This window comes from Brassica napus, chromosome C3, assembly GCF_020379485.1.
Source record: "Brassica napus cultivar Da-Ae chromosome C3, Da-Ae, whole genome shotgun sequence".
Lineage (NCBI taxonomy): Eukaryota > Viridiplantae > Streptophyta > Magnoliopsida > Brassicales > Brassicaceae > Brassica > Brassica napus.
Window position 1 is genome coordinate 24,118,855 of NC_063446.1, and position 21,784 is coordinate 24,140,638.

At 37.6% G+C, this 21,784-nt stretch overlaps 4 protein-coding genes across 7 annotated transcripts; 2 read left to right on the forward strand and 2 right to left on the reverse strand.

Annotated features, from left to right (window-relative positions):
- Positions 1-1,802: 1,802 nt before the first annotated feature.
- LOC106386581 (probable galacturonosyltransferase-like 4) lies at positions 1,803-4,434 on the reverse strand. The gene has a single exon (XM_013826417.3). The coding sequence runs from the start codon at positions 3,240-3,242 to the stop codon at positions 2,202-2,204; it is 1,041 nt and encodes a 346-aa protein (XP_013681871.2). The 5' UTR covers positions 3,243-4,434; the 3' UTR covers positions 1,803-2,201.
- Positions 4,435-7,436: 3,002 nt separating this feature from the next.
- On the forward strand, positions 7,437-9,212 carry LOC106388840 (probable protein phosphatase 2C 35). Its single transcript, XM_013829007.3, has 2 exons — positions 7,437-8,770; positions 8,839-9,212. The coding sequence occupies exons 1-2, from the start codon at positions 7,844-7,846 to the stop codon at positions 8,974-8,976; spliced, it is 1,065 nt and encodes a 354-aa protein (XP_013684461.1). The 5' UTR covers positions 7,437-7,843; the 3' UTR covers positions 8,977-9,212.
- Positions 9,213-9,959: 747 nt separating this feature from the next.
- LOC106388839 (SAC3 family protein B) lies at positions 9,960-17,955 on the reverse strand. 4 transcript variants are annotated; one of them, XM_048750127.1, is made up of 19 exons: positions 17,725-17,955; positions 17,431-17,502; positions 17,180-17,272; positions 16,952-17,041; positions 16,647-16,742; positions 16,216-16,380; positions 15,794-15,913; positions 15,438-15,575; positions 14,885-15,103; positions 14,577-14,809; positions 14,286-14,386; positions 13,961-14,176; positions 13,641-13,868; positions 13,472-13,563; positions 13,303-13,396; positions 13,112-13,204; positions 12,129-13,009; positions 11,938-12,055; positions 9,960-11,834 (listed from the first exon to the last, which is right to left on the reverse strand). In XM_048750127.1, exons 1-19 carry the CDS (start codon positions 17,832-17,834, stop codon positions 10,089-10,091), a joined length of 4,905 nt encoding a protein of 1,634 aa, XP_048606084.1. In that variant the 5' UTR covers positions 17,835-17,955; the 3' UTR covers positions 9,960-10,088. The 4 variants fall into 4 exon arrangements, with proteins under 4 accessions (XP_048606084.1, XP_048606083.1, XP_048606082.1 ...); XM_048750126.1 differs by having other exon boundaries at positions 16,216-16,383; XM_048750125.1 differs by having other exon boundaries at positions 16,952-17,044.
- Positions 17,956-18,106: 151 nt separating this feature from the next.
- LOC106388838 (prolyl 4-hydroxylase 2) lies at positions 18,107-20,305 on the forward strand. Its single transcript, XM_013829003.3, has 7 exons — positions 18,107-18,360; positions 18,454-18,511; positions 18,594-18,698; positions 19,163-19,220; positions 19,331-19,506; positions 19,598-19,667; positions 19,918-20,305. The coding sequence occupies exons 1-7, from the start codon at positions 18,227-18,229 to the stop codon at positions 20,211-20,213; spliced, it is 897 nt and encodes a 298-aa protein (XP_013684457.1). The 5' UTR covers positions 18,107-18,226; the 3' UTR covers positions 20,214-20,305.
- Positions 20,306-21,784: the final 1,479 nt, after the last annotated feature.

Here is a 21,784-nt window from a genome sequence, read left to right on the forward strand (position 1 = left end):
AAACAATGAATTACGTAAAAGGAAAAAAAAAAGATATTAAATTATTGAGAAGTTAAATGAAACTGATATTTTAAGGTATATAAATTATATTTCGAAACATTTGATACGATAAATTATTTGTCAAAGAGATGAATTTAGATTCTCTGTAGTCTTGAGAAATTGTTTAAAATTTTTCGAAACAAAAATATATATTCTATTAAAACAGCATAACTTGAGTTTCATTTTGCATAATGAGGTGAAAACTCCACACACAATAACACACACACTATTTCTGATCTAAAAGATAGATGAAATCACCAACATAAACGGCAAATAAGAAAAACACCCACAACTTCACAGTTCATCATTGTTATTATGAATCTCGTGGAACATTTTGGTCTTGGAGATGGAGAGAATGCACGTCGTACTCCAGGTATCTAAGGGACATGAACTGACTCGTAAAATCTTACAAAAGAAAAGGTATGTATATGATGTGCCAACAATTCAGTGGACTTACTCAGATGAGTATCAATTACTTGCTCCATTGAATCATATTCAAGTTCGTATTCAAATCCTCGTGTGCTCAAAGTTACATCATAAGGGGGCTGTGCACGATATCCTCTATTATAATGGCTAATAGAAATCTGAAATGAAGTTGATCCTTTCGCAATTTCAGCTTTTACTAACCGCGGAAGAATCACAGTACCGCTTATGCAGTTATGATCAGTTTGTCGCGGTAAGTCCAACGTCACGTTGTTCAAGCAGTACGTGTACGTGCCGATATCATCGTCCTCACTGAAAGAAACAAAGCCGTGTTGTGTGCCTTACCCAAAGCTCCAAATAGTGTTTCCTTTTTTATCCATATCCACGCTAAATTCCATGGCTGTTCAATTTCGTGATCCATCACGTAGTTGGAGATTGTGACATTAGCCGAGTAACTACCATCAATTTCATTCGTCATATCCCACCTTATATCCACATTCGCGTCTTAACCCCGTTGTGAGAGAAACCAAAAACAAATCATTATACTGTATTGTAATTGCTTCACTACGTATTATCATATGTAAGATTCATTCAGCTATATAGTTTAAGAATAACAATTTAACTTTACCTCTAGGAGCGAGTTTATTCGATTTGACTCGAAATTTGGGATCCCTCATCGGGCCGTGCCTTAATCTAGTCACTTGATAATAACGTTCCTTCAACATAAATATCTTAAGATAAGTGACATTTAAAGAAGGATATTCTTTCTCCAACGATAGACCCCATGATGAAGCCACCACCAAAACCAAGAGAAAGAGAAAGAACACTTTGGTTGTCGAATATGGACTACGCATGTTTATACCCTATGCTATATGATCTTAAGCGTGATGATATCTTGTTGTCTTTGTATATAAGAAGTTCGATCTCACTTTTCTTATTAGGTTTGATGATGAAAATCTCCTAACAGGATTTAGCAAAATATCCGGGATAAGCTTAAAAGTAACAGTTTTTTTTTCAGTAAATATAATTTTGATATCTAGCGAAAAACTTAATATTTATTAATTATACGCTAATTCTGAGTGTTTTATATATATATATATATATATATATATATTTTTATGTGAAAATAACAAAAAGCCTTGCCTTGGGGATAATATTAACCTAACACTTCGTAGTTTATAAACTAACATATAGTCATAGCATGCTATGATTCATAAAAAAAAAAAAAAAAATCTTGAAGCTAATGAGGCAACACAAGCTTTTGAAGGTTCAAATATTTTCGGTTATCAAACTTGAATATAACAAATAATAAGGACAATGACCATTGTTGGTTTGATAAGGAGAACGGTTAATTTCTAATAGAATATGAGATACTAAAAAGATTGAATTAATAAAGAATGAATTTAATCCTCCATTTTTGAAGTAACACTACCCTATGTATATTACACGTTAAATCCAAGAGAGGGAGAAATGTTAAAAAAAAAACACTTGAATAAGAGAAACAAATCATGATGATGATGATACCATATCTCACTACTGATCTCATGCACAACGTGTCTTTTTGCATTAAGAGTGTGTCTTAACAAAAAAAACAACTCTCTCTTGGTTTCTCTCTTTTCGCTACAACTTGTTTTAGCTTTGTTTTGCATCTCGCTCCCTTTGCTCGCACCCACCCTGCTTGGACCGTCTCCATCTCCTATTTACACATATGTGTCAATCTTCTTACTTCCTCTTTGCCTCTACTCATCTAAAGAATGTTTTGATGAACGGTACAAATCATACGGAGCCCAGAGATGATCAACAATACAAGGCTTTCTTGAATCTAATCTCAACCATGGCTTCCCTTTCCCACTCCAATGAAGTAGACTTATCGGACCAGGGTGCAACGTTCTGCATCTCCCTTCAAAGTTATCTCCTCCTAAACCATGCTGGTTCCACCTATGGTTAACCGCTTTAATATCACCGGCGAATATAAGCAAAAAAGGAGGTAATGAACCCAAATGGTATATCCTCTTCTGCTTCTGAACAGTCATCCACTCCTCTACCTTTTGTGTATACAACCCTTTCCTCCATTTATCAACGTCCACGACCATCACACCCGTGTTGAAATAGCACGGTCGTTTTCCTTCAAGGACTTTAACAAGTACCGGGTCCGACCAGAACGTTTTTGTGAAATAGTGTGTGAAGTTTGCATGGCAGTACTCAGGAGCAGCCACGACTTTTCCTTCCATGTCTACATGCCATAGCTTCTCTATGTCGTCTACTACTACAAGGTCAGAGTCTAGGTATATGATCCGGTCGACGCTGGGAGGAGCGATATCCGCGAGGTAAATCCTCGCATAGTTTAGAGGCTGGTCTAGGGCTTCCCTGATGGATTTGGAGATTTTGCTTCGGACTAGGTTTGGATCAAACTGATAAATCTTGAAGTTTAAGTAAGGAAAAGTTGATTTGATGCTGGAGAAGAGGTCGTTTTCGAAATGGGCAAGGGAGAGGAAATGAAAAGAGAGGTTTTCAGGGCAAGTTGAATGTTGTAGGAGAGAAAAAACAGCAGCCATTGTTCCACGGAGGTAATTTGTGTCAAGAGTCATGGCTATATGAATTTGATCAGCCTCAAGGCATTGATCACCGTTTCTGAAAGCTGGGGCTTCTCTGAATACAGGAAGGGTTGGAGCAGAAGGCTTATGAAGAATGACTCCAACACGAACCGCCATTGTGGAGGTTAGGAGGATAAAGGACAGGAGGCCTAGGAGTTGTGTGTATGAGAGGCTCCTTGAGGCCATCCTGAACCTAATTCTCAGGTAAACTCTTTAATTATTTTATTATTTTTTGTTTAAAGAAAAGGGTTTAATTACAAATTAAAGAGATGAATAGTTAACAGAGCCATTGTTTAGGGAAGGGGCTAGAATAAAGGGTTTGGGAAGATGATTGTTTTATTAGCAGTTGAAATGTGAGGAAGAGATTGAAGGTAGGAGGAGTGTTTCCTACGCAATCTTTGTCTCAAAAAAATCTACTTCCTATGATTTAGGAAGAAGACAAGTTTGTTGTCCAATGAAACAGGTGGGAGTTTTTAGATTTTGTTTCTTCTTTCCTTAGATTCTTATAAACTGGTGCAAGTTTTTTTTGGTGATAAATGTTTTGCTTATTTTTAGGATGAGATTTTTTTTTTTTTTTGAGAAATGATTTTTAGGATGAGTTTGTGCTGAATAATTTGCTTTGCTGTCGTTTCTTTCAGTTGATTGCATTTGCGGTTCTAAGATTAGAATAACAACTTTCTTCTAGAATGTATTGCATATGGTTTTCATGTAGTTTGAGAAGGAGATAAAATGCTCTTCTTATGTAGCTCAAAACAGATAGAGCCTAATGCTTTATCTCTAGGAGATATACTCAGTCCACATTTGAATACTCCGTTCTTCACGCATGCAACCAAGATATTATATACATATGGTCGCATGTCATTCGCATATAAATATATAAACAAAATCTGTTGAAAATATACATAACTCACAATCTAACGAACTTTTCAACGTAACTGCCTCTACAACTAATTTGCCATTTTATCCAAAAAAATTAGAAAAGAAATACTTGTTTTGTGTAACAGAATACTTGTTTCTTTATCGATTTACCTCTTTAATAAAAGAATTTTCATTCTTAAAAAAATTATTTATTCACTAATAGACCCATACATGTACTTTACAAGACAGATTAATACTATCTGGAATGAAATGTCAACACATGATGTAAATTGATTTTATCACTATTTGGCCGGTCTGGGCTTGAATTTTGGTCTAAGTAATTTACATGGGGGATATTAACAGACGATCGGTTTACCTTTAGCAATAGTCGGAAGGTATTTAAATTCGGGTTAGGCTGTGTGGTACGCTTTCAAACTAGTCTACCATGTATCACTAAGTGTGTTCCTCCCGGGTCGAACTGACAGCCGACAGGTTTTTGTCAAAAAAATATGATTTTAGCAAGAGTTTTTTACATTGTAGGGCAGTTTCCAAGTTTTTATTACAAGATAAGTCAGTTTCTGCTACTGAGACAGTTTCTGCTAACTTGGGGTTGGTGGGATGTGACTTGGTTCGATTCCTTTTTGAGTCTGGTTTCTTTTCTCACAGCAAGTTGGGCTTTTTAGTTAAGGTTTTGAATTTAAATTTTCGAAAGTTTTGGTTGTCCCGATTTTAGACCAAACCAGATTTTGTTTATTTTTTTAATCTCCATTACATTCCGACAGTAGCTCGTGGTTGGTCGTGATGCTCGGAATCGGCTGCGGTGGTCGTTGCTTCAGTTGCACGATGAAGCTCGAGCAACAATGGCCAAATCTCACAAAAAATTCAAAATCTAAAGTTAGAAATCAGTTTAAAAGTGAGAAATAAACAATCTTGAAGTGTAATCTACACGTAAACGAAAAAGAATGAAAAATACATGAAAGAAATAAATGGCGGCCGCAATGTTTGTTGCAGGAAACCCTAAAAAATCTGGGGAATACGAAGATATATTTACTAAAATGCCACTTATTAAATGTACAACATGTAATATATGTACATGTGTACAAAGACAACATGTGTACATTGTATATTACTAAGCAACCACCAATCCACCTATATGTGTACAACTTCTTCACATATATTGGTTCATTTTCGATGTACACGTGTACTCGTCAAATTGTATATTACTAAGGCAATGTATCGTAGTATCATGTATTCTCATTTTGTTTTAAATTTTCACATGAACAATGTTTTAATGTTATATATATGTACATCGCTTTACATATCCACATGTACATAAGGGTGTATATGTGTACAACATCTTCACATATGTACAACCTCTTCACATATATTGGTTCATTTTCGATGTACACATTGTATATTACTAAGAAACCACCAATCCACCTATATGTGTACAACCTCTTCACATATATTGGTTCATTTTCGATGTACACGTGTACTCGTCAAAAAGTGCACACAAAAATAACATGTATGTGTACAATGTTTACATGTGTACATTGTATATTACTAAGACAATGTATCGTAGAATCATGTATTCTCATTTTGTTTAAAATTTCCACATGTACAATGTTTTAATGCTATATATGTGTACATCGCTTTGCATATCCACATGTACAAAAAGGTGTACATGTGTACAAACAAGCCATAAGCATAAAGCCACAAGCATAAAAATCAAGCCACAAGCATAAAAATCAACTCTTTGCTGTCACCTAGTAATCCACAAGTAATAAATGGACCCGTATAGCCTAATAATCAAAACTTTTGTTGCTACAAATAATAGCTCCATACTTAAAAGAATCTTTAAAAACGAAGAGGATGAAACGAACTCAATTCAAGATCAACAAGATCAACAAGAAGGATCATAATCATTTGGAGGCTCACTTGGGTGACTCGGAACCGGGTAGACCGAGTCTCAACTCGGTGGTCTTGAACTTCAGATCGTCAACATGTTTATCCATATCTACTAGGCTTCTCTTCTCCCTACTTTGCGGTTAGCTGCTCGGTGAATCTTCCATTTCTCTCCTCGCAGTTCGTCTCCTCTGTTAACTCACATACTCCACAACCTCAAACCTTTCTTCATCGCAAGCTCTCACATACGTTGTAAACCGACTCATTCGCTTACCTCACTGAGATTATCGGTCGGGAGCAAGACTGAGGATAATAATTATGAAATCTTTTTTGAGTTAGATAAATCGATGACTCTATTATTCTCAGAGACATGAATATATCTGAATCTAGAGAGAGAAGCATGAGCTGTCATATTGAAAGATTAAAAATAAATATTATTTTCTTATTTAGTTAAGTCTTAGTTAGATTCTAATTGTTTCGTGAGTTGGAAGTGGTGAAATGTGTATTGGGAGAAAGAAAGTGTACGAGGAGCATAAACTGTCCTATTGTGTTAATAAAAACTTAAAACTGCCTTATGGTGTAATTGTTTCTTTTAGCAACCATAACTACAATTAGACGAAAATAAATGATTGATAAAGTTGTAAAGCTGCAACGTAACTTAAAAGCATGGTAAGAAGTAAGAAGCTAAAGTATAATTGTCTACTAGATTTATAGGCCAGTAAATCTACTAGGCCCATTAGGCCTTTTATTAACCGAAACGATTATTTTCGCGAACTCACCGGGTCGGTTAAAAACGTTACGAAACCCGAACCGTTACAGAGAGAAAAAAAAAGAAACAAGAAAAAGCATTGATTTTTTATCCTCGGGAAAAACAAAAAAAGATTCAATCAATTTTCTTCAAAAAAAAATCTTAGTTTGCTTTTTGCAAATTCGTGCGCCGCCGTAGGACTGGACATTTTATCCGTTAAATTTGATTTGATTCGTTATTCGTTTCTATTCGATCCGAGAATTTCGGATATCCGTAAACTTTCGAATCAAAGCAAATATTAAAAATCAATATCCGTTAAAATCGAAACAAATCACAAATATTAAAATTTTGGGAAGCGGATATCCGATCCGATCCGACAATATATAAATACATGTATATCTTGATTATATTTAAAATTTTTAATGTATAAAATTATATAATTATTATTCTAACATATGATTTGATAAATTCTATTCACACTACTACTTATATAAAAGTATTACATAAAAGAAACAGAACACATTTATGATAAATATATATTTTTTCTTAAGTTTTGTGTTATTATAATTGTTAACTAAGTTCAAAAAAATTTACAAAATATGTAGATTCACTAATTCTTTTAATTTTTATCATATATATCATGCAAAAAAATATTTTACAAAACAAATTTTCTATCAAAATTTTAAGATTATTTGTATTGATCAAAACATATGAGATATCCGTAAATATTCGTAAATATCCGCAAAAATCTATTTTTTTTTCGGATATCCGTTTTTTCGAATATCCGTATTTTTCAGTAAAACAAATCGAAAAATTAAATATGCGTGACATACAAAACAAATCACAAATAGATATCCGTTCTGTGCCAAGACCTAGGCCGCTGTGCAGAGAAGGCCAAACCCACGCGTGGAAACGTCCAAAAACTCATCTCTTTCTCTCCCTCTCTCGTTTTTTGATTCTTTTCTTTGAAACGTCTTCTAGGGTTTCTCAAATCTTGACTTCTTCAAAGAGAAACGTTGAGAGGCAAACACGAATCAAACAAAGAAGGGTCGAGGAAAGAAGAATTCGAACAACCCAGAAAAGAAAATTTCGATCTTTTTTCCGTTTTGTCCGAATCATCGAGCAAACAAAGATTCCATCTTTGGCTGTGAATCCAACATGACATCCGCAAAGCTCAACGCTTTGCCTGAATCTAACCAATACCCATCTCTTCCTTTCCCTCAAGATCCCTCCTTTTAGCTCTGTTTCGTTCGCGTACTCTGTTTTTTTTTTCTAGATGGGTTGCGTTCAATGCAAATGTTGTAGCCGATACCCATCCTCATCATCAGAAGCCGCCTCTTCTCGTGGGCACGGACCAACCTCCAAGCCCCAAAACGACGCCGTTCCGAAGCCTCTCTCATCATCGACAATCCATGTCCCATCTCCCAACTTCGAATTGGTCTACTCTGTCCTCTCTCAGCGAGGCTACTACCCTGACTCGCCTGACAAAGAGAATCAAGACACTTACTGCATCAAAACCGAGCTCCAAGGCAACCCCAACGTTCACCTCTTCGGCGTCTTCGACGGCCACGGCGTGTTCGGGACTCAATGCTCTAACTTCGTCAAGGACAGAGTCGTTGAACTCTTGTCTGAAGACGCTACTCTGCTTCAAGATCCAGAGAAGGCTTACAAGACAGCTTTTTCAAGAGTTAACCAAGAGTTGCACGAGAGCGAGATCGATGATTCGATGAGTGGGACCACTGCTATTACAGTTCTTGTCGTTGGGGACAAGATCTATGTAGCTAATGTCGGGGATTCAAGAGCTGTGTTGGCTGTTAAAGACGGGAGTCACAGGAACAGGATCTTAGCTGAGGATTTGTCTTATGATCAGACTCCTTTTAGGACAGATGAGTGTGAGAGGGTGAAAGGGTGTGGAGCTAGAGTGCTGAGTGTTGATCAGGTAGAAGGGCTGAAGGATCCGAGCGTGCAGACGTGGGCTAGTGAAGAGAACGAAGGCGGTGACCCGCCTAGGCTTTGGGTGCAGAACGGGATGTATCCGGGGACGGCGTTTACTAGGAGCGTTGGAGATAGTTTAGCTGAGGGGATTGGTGTTACTGCGGAGCCTGAAGTGTCTATGGTTAAGCTTTCGCCGAATCATTTGTTCTTTGTTGTTGCGAGTGATGGGATCTTTGAGTTTCTTCCGAGCCAAGCTGTTGTTGATATGGTAAATTTTAAGAAGTAGACACAAGTTTCTTTGATGTGTGTTTTAATCTATAGAATGTGTGTTTGCAGGTGGGGAGGTATGCTGATCCGAGAGATGGATGTGCAGCGGCTGCGGCGGAGTCATACAAACTGTGGTTGCAGCATGAGAATAGGACAGATGATATCACAATTATCATTGTACAGATTAAAAACTTGTCTAATGAATGATGATGATGATGATGGCATGATTCAAACTCCTATTTGCCCCCTTTGTTTCTTCTGTGTTTCTATGTCAGAGATTCATCATATATAGCAAAAGTAAAAGTGTGTGTTGAAAAGAGATTCTTTTACTGAGTTACAAGATGTGTTTAATGCAACATTTGGTCCAAAGAAGTTGATTTGTTGCAGAGATGAAGCTGTAGATACAATGTAATGTTGAAGCTTTCCTTAGATTTTTCCCACAAGATCTGCTTTCGGTCTTTAATACTCCCTCTGTTTCACAATGGAAATAGTTTAGAATAAAAACACTAATATTAAGAAAGTTGGTATTTTAAGAAAAATAATATTTAATTAATTAGTTCAACTAATTATAAAAAAAATTAATATTATTTGATTGGTTACACTATATCCAATAAATGTAAAAGTTATTTAGATATTTGAAAACTAGTTACATTCTGAAACAAATGAACTTTCCTTAAACTACTTACATGGAGCAGTATTTGATTGATGATGATAAAGCTCTTTCCAACTGAACATAAAAAGTTGAAATGAGTTTAGTTTAGTTTTGTATATTAATATTATCTTTAACTAAGGGAATGAGTAGATTAAAGTTTTAATGGCCGGCAACTTTTTGAACTTTATGGCAAAAAAAGTCAGCAAACTTTTTAATTATTTGCAGCATAAAAGTCAGCCAATTTTTTGTATTTTTATAGCACAAAAGTCAGCCAATTTTCTCGCAGTTGTGATAAATTTCTGTGTTTACTTGTTTTATTTAATACTTTGCTTTCCAAAATTTAAACCAAAAAAAAAAGAGAAAAGTCAGCCAGTGTTGTTTTAGTTGTCTGAAAAAGTAAAGGTTTTTTCCTTGCAAATTTTATGTTGGTGGACTTTTAGTTGGAACCCAAGTCTTGCTATTGATGCCATCATGCCACAAAAACGATACTAGCTCTACTTTAATAGTTGAAAGATTAGTACTACATTTGCTATAGGTATTCCTCAAGTAATAGTGTATGCATGCATATTAAATCATTAATCATAAGCAGCATCTTTACACTCTAACTCGACTAAACTGACATGGAAACATGCAACAACAACATTAACAGAAAAGCGTTGAAGAAACTTCAAAAGTAAATGCAGAGCTTCTCAGCTATGCTATTCTGTACCAAGTTACATTTCTCCAACAGTTCATCCAATCTCTCACTCTCTCTATCCTTCATCGTCTTCTTTTCCGCCGCTTCTTTCCTCGGCGATCTCTCGGTTTCATCAGCTAACTCATCATCCTCAGTTATCATCATATCAATCCTTCTAGAAGCTTCTCTACTCTTCTCCAACATCGTCTCATCTATATCTCTATGATCATCGATAACCCGTTCTGTCTGAACCCGAGACGCTTTGAAGGGGCTGCAGCTGATTTGGATCATTTCACGAAGCAAAGGAAGGTTCGGACGAGGAGACTGGTATGCTGCATCTTCTCCAGACAAGAACTTATCAGCATAGCTCGATGCTGACATGGTCAGATCGGACTTCAGTACGTAGGCCGAGGAAGACAACGAATCTAGCAGACCCATTATCCGCCAATTGAAGATCCTCTGGAAGATTCCGATCCATCTCGGGATGATATGGTAGTAGCTTGAGTTATGGAGTTCGAGTCTAGTGTTTCTTTGCACCATCACTTCTGCTTCTTTGGTGGCTAATGAGACTCCCATAAGATTGCTTGTCTGTGTCAAGTACTCAACTAAGCATCCCTCGAGCCGTTGCGTATGGTTCTCTATCTCAGCACCAAACGCACATTTTTTGGTTAACCATTTCAGATCATCTTCAAAACATGGAAGCTTACAGTTCTCGAGCATGGAGTTGAGTGGTTTGATGCTCTCTGCACTGCTCCAGTCTAGGTTGGGTAGATACGGCTTTATCATTAAATGTTCTTTTCTATTATCCTCGAGCAACATTGTTTCAGGGCCAGGCCAACCGATTGGATTCGCTTCAGCAGCAGAAGCGATGTTTCTTTTAGATGTTTCCAATGCGTCGTTGAAGGCTGATATGCAGATGTTAGGACCAAGTTCTTGATCTGGGATCTTCTTGAGCAACTCCAGTGAAAAACTGAGATGTGTCAGAACGAGTTCTCGCGGTTTAACATGATGAAGATTCGGTTGCAGAGGTGAATTTCCCGCAAGCCATTTAAGCCCGTCCCTTAGCCGTGAATCGCTGAAAAAACGAACTTCATGTCCCTTCTGAGATTTATTAGCGATAGAGACGATGGTGAAGCTTGCTATCTTTGATTTGTTAATATCATGGAGGCCTAGCGCAGAGACGAGATTGGTATCAGGATCCACGTTTTCACCGTTGCATGAGCTGATTACTACGAGAAGGGGAAGGAGTGAACCGTTTGGTACTGATTCGAGAATGCGGTTAAGCTGTTCTCTCTGGTGATTCATAGGGAGGTCTTTAGATGCAAGGAAAAGAACTGCACTTGCGCCACGTGTTGCTTCACACAGATCATTATCAGCTTCCACATCCCTAGCTACTGAGAGACAAAATCCACTTTCAATCCATTTGTTCCATACCGACACACCGGGAGCTGAAAATAGCAGATTCTCATCGGGGACGCTATGTTCTGTGTGAGGGATAAGCTTTGATGATAACCAACGACTGGCTGTTGAATGCGTATCCTGACTTGATGTGTTAACTCGTTTAGTCTGAGTGCATAAGATGACCTTCCAGCATATGCATTTTGAGTCTGGATTCATTTCGAGTAGTATATCAGCTACCACATCTGATATATTCAGCCTTGACCATGATTTTTCACGTTCTTCAAACCTCCTCTTCATCGCTTGATCAATGTCGAACTCACCACACGGCCTTGATTGCTGTGTATGAAGCGAGAACCGAGATTAGACTACCAACCTCGATAATAAATGCATTACAGACCAATGATCAGCACATGTTATGAGGAAGAAAAATGAAACTTACATCAGGTTTGCTGAATCGAATAGGTGTGCCCAGGGATAGAGAATTCAGTGCAGCAGCTGCAGCTAACTGTCGCCGCTCCCGTAATTGATTTTGACGTGAAGACCACCGCTTCCATAATCTGTGAAGATTCAAATAAGAAAAGTTAGAAAGAGTAACCTACACCAATTATCAACTTGCATGAGATGGTAGACCTTATCATCAATTTAAGTTTTGCCTTCGCCACTTCCTCGTCATATTGATTTGTGATGTCCTCATTTCCATCCTCGCCTTCCTGTTCAATGTCATGGAGGTCCTCTTCCAAGGTACAAACCATCGCAGCTTCAGGTACTGATTCTTCCAAGGCAGATATGCTTTCTACAATCGTCGGAGACTCTGAAATGGTAGCTACAGGCAAGCTCTCCATTGGCATAGACATCGGACTTTGTTGCAAAGTAGGCTCAGGCACAAGATTCGTCAGCATATGCCCTGCAAATGGATATTTATCTTCCGCAGGAGGTATAAAAGTGTGGCCGTCATTAGGTTGTTTCTTCAGATTCGAGGATTCAGCTTGAGGAAATCCAGGAGAACCAAAAGGAGAATTGAACTTCAGGGGAGAATGAAATCCACCAGCCGGCGTAAGGTCATTTTGTTTCTGTTGATCCACTGCTGGATTTATAACAGGTGGCCACACTGGATTTATAACTGATGTTCTCACTGGCTTGTCCTCCTCGAGTAAGAGGGAAATCTTCGAGTCGGTCATTTCTTTATCAACTGGACGCACTGATGTTTGTTTCTTAGGACTTTGAGCAGGCGGCCTTTCCTGTTTATAGGTGGTAATAAGCTGTTTATGTCCTTTATTTGCTTCTGTCGGCAATGATGACAACGGAGAGGGAGCAGAAACATTTTCCTTTGTCGAGGGAGCAGAAACATCTTCCACAATGGTTCTTGACTTTTTCATGTGGACAAGTTTTGAGCATTTTGTTTTATAGTCCGTATCAGCATGGAGAAATAGGCCATCCTTTACCATGTATGGCTCTTCAAACTCTTTTATTGAAAATCCATGGTACTCCAACAGGGCTTCTATGTGCTCTTCCTAAATTCCATCACGAGAAGAAAAATGTAAGACCTCTAGCAATTACTCTGTCACAGCCGACCACGAAAAGGATACACCAAGTAGCAGATTGAGGAAAATTACCTCCATCCCTATCCAATTTGACGTATCGGAAACTGGGATACCCTGATTATTTTGGAGACCCGAGTGCAGAGAAGCAAGTGCCTGAGTTCTTAGCTGATAAAACAGAATAAAGCTTAGATCTCGGTTAATTAACCACACACCAATATTGGTAAGAATATAGCTTTTGAACCTACACCACAAATAAGCCTTACCTTCGAAAAATGTGCATGCATTAGACATGCTTGAAGATAGCTTGCTTTCCGTGCGAGGCGAAAGAAGGCGATAAAGTTGCCAGTTCTACAAGCTCTGAAATTGCACAATAGTTCCAATACTTAGACCACGTTAACAAACTAACACCCAAAAACAAGTCCAAGGAGCTACCTGGCTACATTGCGGGCAAAGAGAACTTCTGACGTTTGCCTTATTTCTGGAGTCATGTTAGCAAGATCAAGAGAAAGCTCAGAAGGTTCAACCTAACAGGAAGAATTTTTAGTCAGGTTAAGAACTTAGCAGTAAATTCTGCCCGCAAATTTCAGCAAAAAATATTTACCTTATAGCCAGGGTGCTTGTCGAGTTTGAGAAGAGCATAATAGCCACGGAACTCTTTTTCTGTAGGAACAGTTATTCCTCTCTTCCTGTGATCATCATACATTTGAAACAACTCAACAGATGTCTTGTTCATCTGCTCAATATTCAGGTGCGCATCAAACCCCTCCGAAAATCCCTCTCCTTTAGTATATTCGCATAGCTCATGCATTGCAAGGATGTGAAGTCTTATCTATACGAAGGAAATCAATAGTAAGATATCCAAAGCAGAATACTGCATGTTATCGTGTTTGATGGGTTTATATAAGATCGGAAAACACAAACCATTTGCTCCAGCAAAGTAATAGCTTCTCGGTTGAAAATATGTTGCATTCTTAGATCCATTCGGATAGCTCTCATCCTATCCCATAAGAAGTTGTACATACCAAGAAAGTTTTCATTGTACGGTCGGTCTAGCAAACTCAGCAAATATTCCATTGTATTCTGCAGGATTGGCATTGGTCGTATCAAAATTGCTTCTCGCTCCGCCGTCCTGGTATACTATTCAAAGGCAAATATATAAGTAGTCATCAGAGTGAACGGGTAGTCTAGCATATGACATCTTAAGATAGAATTTGAGAGTTAATTGATATGAAAAAGGCAAACTCACTTTCTTCACGGCAAGGAATTTGCTCGTCTGGTTCCTATCTCCATCCACACGCTCATAATGGTCCAAGTCCCCCTTCCTTTCACGCTCTCCTCGTTCCGACTCTGGGAAGATGAATAAGAAAAACCTCAATATATTTGTTCTGCAATCACATAACTCACTAGAACTAGAACTAGACATCAATATGGGCAAGGTCAATCTTGCTAGAAACACAATTCTTTTTTAATCAGATAAAATAAATCAAAGACTATACACTCAGTGTCGTTTTATAAGCATGTCTCTGAGTATGCTTACCAGGACACATGTCAGGGCATAATCCAACGATAAGAGAGGGTTGCTCCGAGCTTTCATATTCAGACAAGGCATCCCTGCTTGATTCCAGTGAATTGAATGTTTGTTTATTGTCCAGAGGCTTCAAAGTTTTATTTACAGATGATTTAGTAAGTTGAGTATCAACAGGTCGGGCAGGAACAGGGTCTAGTTCACCCTTGAAGCGGGCCAGTCTCTTTGCCCTGGCTTGTTCTTCTCTGTACAAAACGCACACAGTTCATAAAAACTTAAGAACTAGTCCACATATTTTTTTTTTAATTAGTTTAATTTACCCTTCAGTACAATCTCGAGAAGGAAAAGAGTTTCCCTGGATATCCTCTTCCACTGGATATGAAGTTGGAGATCTAGTCCTTTTTGTTGCAGGTGAACTGTTTGCCTTACCCGCACTATTGAAATTATTTAGAGAGGAGGGCTGCACAGGAAATTGGGAATCCGAGCTTCTTGAAAGCATAAATGACTTTGCGCCTGATGCAGGAGGAGATGTCGAAAGCCTATCATACAGTCAGCATGCTTAAATAAGAGCAAATTTTAAGGCACATACAGATACAGCCAGATAGAGAGAAAAAAAAACAGATTTGTTGCAAGTGCACTAAAGATAGAGCTACAAGAGAAATAAGCATGGTTTCACAGGCTAGTAGTAGAAAAAATTTGCATGAAACCATTTACTTTAAACGTAAATACGGCAATACGCTTATACACCAATTTGCTAACGATATAGTTTCTTAAGATTGTGACTTAACCTACCATTCATAAGTACACGTAGGAAAGGGGGACGGAAACACGATAATAAGCTTACAAAATATGGTGAGTTATCATGCTGTTTACCTTCTTTTTGTTGCTTCCTGAATTTCAACTGATTCATGTGCGTAAGGGAATGAAGAGCTTGGGGTTTGTTCTTGCTGGATCAACCGATTGGGATTGCTCCTCGAGCTCACAGGATTATTGTCCGCAGAAGGAGAGCGTCTTCAAAAACATGAGAAAAAGAACGAGGACGCAAGTTTCAAAAGTGAGACGACAGACAATAACAGTATAGAAATGAAGGAGAAAAAGACACATATATGGTTCAAATTACTATCTATAATAACACATGTGAGATATTCCATGAAATTTTCTGTACCAAGAGCACAGAGGGAGGGAGAGACCAAAACATTTATGACACTGACAAGAGAAAAAAAGCTTACATCCAAGTGTGGCTAGATGGCTGTTGAACATCATCTACCAAGCTGCCATTCTCGAACTCTGATACTGGCGAATGATTTATTCGAGGAAACCCCAAACTCCGACCAGGAAGATCTGACTGACTGGAAAACAAAAATTGAGGACTTTTAGATTTATATTAGGTACATCAAAAAGCATTATATCACTAAGCATCACAGCCAAGCGTATGACTGGTAATTTTCTAGCACCGAGAACACAACAAACTCTTGAAATCTGAAAGACAACTGTACATGACGCAGAACACAGGTGTACAAACTTTCGCAAACGGGCAAGTGTTAAGAAAGTCAAGGATATGAAAGTGCTACAGAACGGACGAAATGTCTATTGCAGAAAGAGGTTGCTGTCATAAATTGCCTTCATCTAAAAGAAATGGAAGAAAAATGACCTTTTCCTTTTTGAATCTTGTGATCGACCAATCTCAACAGCATCAGGTCCACTTCTCGAAAGAGTGTGTGATATACTAGCTGCAGATGTGGCTAGACTATGTTTACCCTGATCCTTCAGTAAGTTCCTTGACTCATCATGCCCAAACTGAGGATTTAAAGTAGGCCTGCTAGAAAAAATAAAACAGGTGAAATTCAGGGAATTCGTCAAGAACAATCCACTGCCACCGTTACACCGTAAGCCCTTATGTATTAGGCATTGGGATGGGCAGAGAAACCTATAGCACTTCGAAAACCCTGCTCTCTCATCCTACTGCTATATTTACAATTGCAGAAAACTGAAAACATTTTAATTGTGTGATTAACACTGCTGCCAAGCTATGAAATATCACACTCTTCAAAGTGAAAATAACAAACGTAGACTTTTTTTAACCTCTGAACTCCAGGAAATTGATAAGGTCTCACAGAAGGGCTTGGACGTGGAAAACCTTCTGAACCCCATTGTATTCCATTGACAGGTCCTGGACTCCTGAAAAAAACATAGCAGCAATGTGTTCCATTCAGAAGATTCAACCAGAACTTTCACCAAACGAAAATAAAAAATCAAAGCGAAAGAAATAGATAAACTGGTTAATCCCATCACCAGCTGTGTCAGATCAAAGTTTTCCCAAAGACCATGTACACGCATATAAGGAGGTGCAAAAAGAAAGAAAGCCATAAGAGTAAAAAATTTCTAACCTCTGAGTTCCACCAGGCCGGTAAGGTTGTCCTGAGGAAGGTGAGGGATTTTGAAAAGCCAAAGGAGATGGTGTTCGATTCATTGGAGGACTACTGCAACAAAATCCACGATAAATTAGTACAAGGAAAACTTAATAAAACAAGTAACCACCCTAACATCATCGGCAGGCACATAAAACTTGAAATAAAAAAAAAAAAGATCAAGCCATGACGTTAAGAATGTCTAACCTTTGTACCCCACCTGGTCGGTAAGGTTGCCCAATAAAAGGTGGAGAGTTCTGAAAACCCGAAGGAGGCGGTGCCTGCTGAACTGAAGCAGCACTACAAGCAACCAATATGAAGGTTCGTAAGTAAATGACATAGAAAGATACAGAACTTAAGAACACAAGCTCGCCATAAAGAGGTTCCACAGCTCACAAACAACCTAACATCCTCGCACAGAAACAAACCGGAGCTGTAAAGCAAAAGTCTTATCTAACCTCTGAGTTCCACGTGGTCCAAAAGATTGTCCTGCATAGCCTTGAGACGCTGGTGGTTGAATTGGAGAATCACTACAAGCAAACAAATTACAATCGCAATAAGCACATAAGCTTCAACACCTGAAGATTAGAGCTGCCTAAGTGATATTAGAACACAATTTCACAGAAAACTCAAAGATACTTCTCTCCTAAACACTTCAATTGAAATCAACGGAGAGCTCGGAAAAAAGAGGAATGGGAGTACGATCATCGTATAGCTAGGCGAATACATCTATACGGAATCGAAAATCATACCTGGTGCTGGTGGTTTGAGTAGGAGCAGAAGAAGCGCCAAAGGTTGTAAACGGCGATGGCTTGGAGCTCATCGCCGGTCCTACATCTTTCCCGAAAGGCTTAAACGCCATCTCTTTAAGCTAATTTCTCTATTGATTCTTCTTCAACCTTCGGGCTAACGCTCCGAATCGAAACGGGACTAAATCGAGTTTTCTCCTCCGCTCTCCGTCGTGACTTTCCCGGCGAGGATTGTTTATTCCAATTTACTTATACGACGTCGGTTCGATTTCATTCTTGGGCCTGGGCCTTGATCTTTTAAAGCCTTGACTCTATTTTATGGGCTTTGTATTGGTTATCACAAAACAACGTGCGAATGTCGTCGCCATCTCGTTAGGTAGATCATCAACTGCTCATGACCGTTGACATTTTTGTCCGAAGAAGAGAAAATAAAAACTTTCCCTCTTTATTTTCCTGGAAACAAGAAAAAAAAGTAAACTTTTCCCAGTTTTAGATCTCTCCGAGTATGTCTCGCGGCAGATTGGTGTTGCTCTTCGTTGCTCTCTTCCTCGTCCAGCTTCAGTCATCAACTTCTCTGATTAGTTCTCCAAGTTCCATCATCAACCCTTCTAAAGTCAAACAGGTTTCTTCAAAACCCAGGTTTGATTCTCCTCAATCCTCAAGTAAATTTCGAAACTTTGAGCTTCGAGTTTGTGTATTTTTCTGATGAATCGGAGAAAAAAATTGGGACAGGGCATTTGTGTATGAAGGTTTTCTAACGGACTTGGAATGTGATCATCTGATCTCACTTGTAAGTGTAAACTAAACCTTTTGGTCTGATCTCCATTTGGATTGAATGTTTCTGATTTTGATTTTTTTTTTATTTAAATAAGGCGAAAGAGAACCTGCAGAGATCTGCAGTTGCTGATAATGATAACGGAGAGAGTCAAGTTAGTGAGGTTCGGACCAGCTCCGGCACATTTATCTCCAAAGGAAAGGTGACATGTTGTTCTGTTTCGCTTCCATGTGTGATGGATTAGGATTAATCAATGGCCGAATCTGAGATATGGGAGATGATAAAAACATTTATTAAGAACTTTAATAAAAAAAAATTTCTTTCATAATTTGGGAGTTTATGGTTTTGTATATAAACTAAAGTTTTTGGGGGCCAAGACCAATGTTTCACTAGGTTCTGACCAAATCCGCTCTGATTAGATCTCTAGTTTACACACATATTGGATTGATATTGTGTTACACTAATCATGTTTATGGAGCTTTTTAAATAAGCCTCATATCTTGGTAGTTTTTTTGCTTACTACTAGCTAGGACCTCAAGGTTTAAAGTTGCTAGTAAAAAAAGAATATGCATCTAAGTATATGTATATGATGATCAATCATGGATTATGGTTGGTACTTAGTAACGATTACCATTTTCATGTAAATCTTATTTTGCTTCATCACAGGATCCTATTGTCTCTGGAATAGAGGACAAGCTCTCTACATGGACATTCCTCCCAAAAGGTAACAAAGACATTCAAGTAACAAGGAACCTTAACTATTGTTGAGTTTGTTGAAAGGCTTTTCAGAATATGTTACGATTGTTTCTAAGTCGTTACACTCTCTGGCAACAGAAAATGGAGAAGACCTTCAGGTGTTGAGATATCAGCACGGTCAAAAATACGACGCTCACTTTGACTACTTCCACGACAAAGTCAACATCGCCCGTGGTGGACACCGCATAGCAACGGTTCTCATGTATCTATCCAACGTCACAAAGGGTGGAGAAACTGTCTTCCCTAATGCAGTGGTTTGTATTCATACAAAACCCATCACTTCCCCCCATTTACATAAACACAATGAACACTCTGGTCTGGTCTGATGAAACATTTATGCTGCAGGAATCTTCTCGCCGCAAGCTTTCTGTAAACAAAGATGATCTTTCTGATTGTGCAAAGAAAGGAATCGCTGGTAAGCGACTACAAAACTTATCACAAGTTCCTATAGATTTAGGGCCGATCCTGATATTTATGGGCCATTAGGCGATTTATTAAAGATTTCAACTAAATTTTAGTTTTTTTTTTTTATAAATTTGGAGGCCTAAAATTTTGTTTTTGAGAGCATGTATCTATGTAACTTTTTTCGAAAATTTAGGGGGTCTATAAGGCCAATGTTTTGTTAGGCTCTAATTAAGAATGTTGCAAACACATGTTTTATTTAGTGAAACCGAGGAAAGGAGATGCACTGTTGTTCTTCAACCTCCACGAAGACGCAACTCCAGATACATTGAGCCTTCACGGAGGTTGTCCTGTGATTGAAGGAGAGAAATGGTCAGCAACTAAGTGGATCCACGTGGACTCGTTCGATAAGATTGTGACGCATGATGGTAACTGTACGGATGTAAATGAGAGCTGTGAGAGGTGGGCGGTGCTTGGAGAATGCGCAAAAAACCCAGAGTATATGGTGGGAACTCCAGAGCTCCCTGGAAACTGCAGACGTAGCTGTAAAGCTTGTTAATTAAAGAGTTTAAATGCATATTCTCTTTGTACCATTAAGTACTTCTTATATTGATCTGAGCTTCATTTTCATTAAAAAAAATTTCTTATCAATAGACTCTCCGTTTCAATTAGGTCTATAAGCGTGATCGTTTTCTGGCTTGACTTGTAGGTCGGAGTTGTGTTAGAAGAATAAGTGCTTGAAACAGTCATATCATCATTATTATAATGAAGTATATGTCTCAGGAGGGCAGTAAAATGTGTTTTATACAGTCTAATAATGACATATAACATTCCTTCTCTATGAAATGGTATCATTGCAATTATAGTCTTACAAATGCAAAAATCACAGGTTCTTTGCAGATGAATCTGTGTTGTCTTGCTTTGCCTCTTTGGTTCTCTGGTTTGATACCGGTTAAGCAAATGTCATCGGTCTGATTTGATTGAACAAATGCCTAACAAATGAAACCTACTTCATCCGATGAAGTTCATCATCTGAATTATTGGGCCTAACAAGGCAAAACATAAACGGGTATTTAGATAGTCTCTAACTCCATATTCTTCTGGCTTGATCCTGATCGAGTTATGTGATCGGGCTTGATCATACAACTTATTTAGAGAACCCAACAAACTATAATTATCATTTGCCAACCTTTACACCCCAAGCCACCAAACTATATATGTAATAGATTTTTCTTGGAGACTATGATGGTAGCATGTGTTATAATAATAATTGGTGGATAGAGTAGTTTATACTAAAAATTCTGGTGAGATTAAAGATGAGACTTTTTTTAAACATCATCGTGATTAATGATATTGGAATATTTGTAGAACAATTGTGTATACGAAAGTATATGAAGCCACTTAAAAAGCTTTACCAACCCAATTTAAAGATGATGATGGTTTTTCCAAATTCATTTACTTGGAAAAATCTTTAATGCGTAGACTAGAGTATAATCTATTTGTTAAAGTAGAAATACTTTAAGCTTTGGTTTAGCAATATAGATAGCAATTTTTTTTAAAAAAATAGTGATGTTTGGAAACATAGATAGCAGTAAGTTAGGAAAAAAAATTAATGTGTTTATACTATTAAAAAATTGAAAGTTCATTACATTATATTAAAAAATAATGAGATTATGTTACTTGATATACATATTCAAATCAAAATAATAATTTAAAATTGATTTATATCAAAAAATTCAATCAAAAATATACATATATTCAAAAATTGATTTTTACTAACATATTTTTCAATAACCATTATAAAAATATTTTCAATATCTATAAGAAAAATACAATACAAAGCTCAATTTCAACACCAACTTAAATTATGGTTTTTATATTTCACATTGAAATTTAAAAATATAATATATGTGACTATTTATATGATTGTACGTACGACATATTATTAATTATAAGATTACTTATTTGATGGTACGTATAAAATACAATTAATTATATGATAACACATATTTTTGTAACCTATGATGACACATATATGATATATAATAGTGATTAGGGGTGGCCATTCAGGTTCATTTTCGGGTCTGTTTGAAATTTCGTGTTCGGTTCAGATCTTTGAGAATCCGGTTC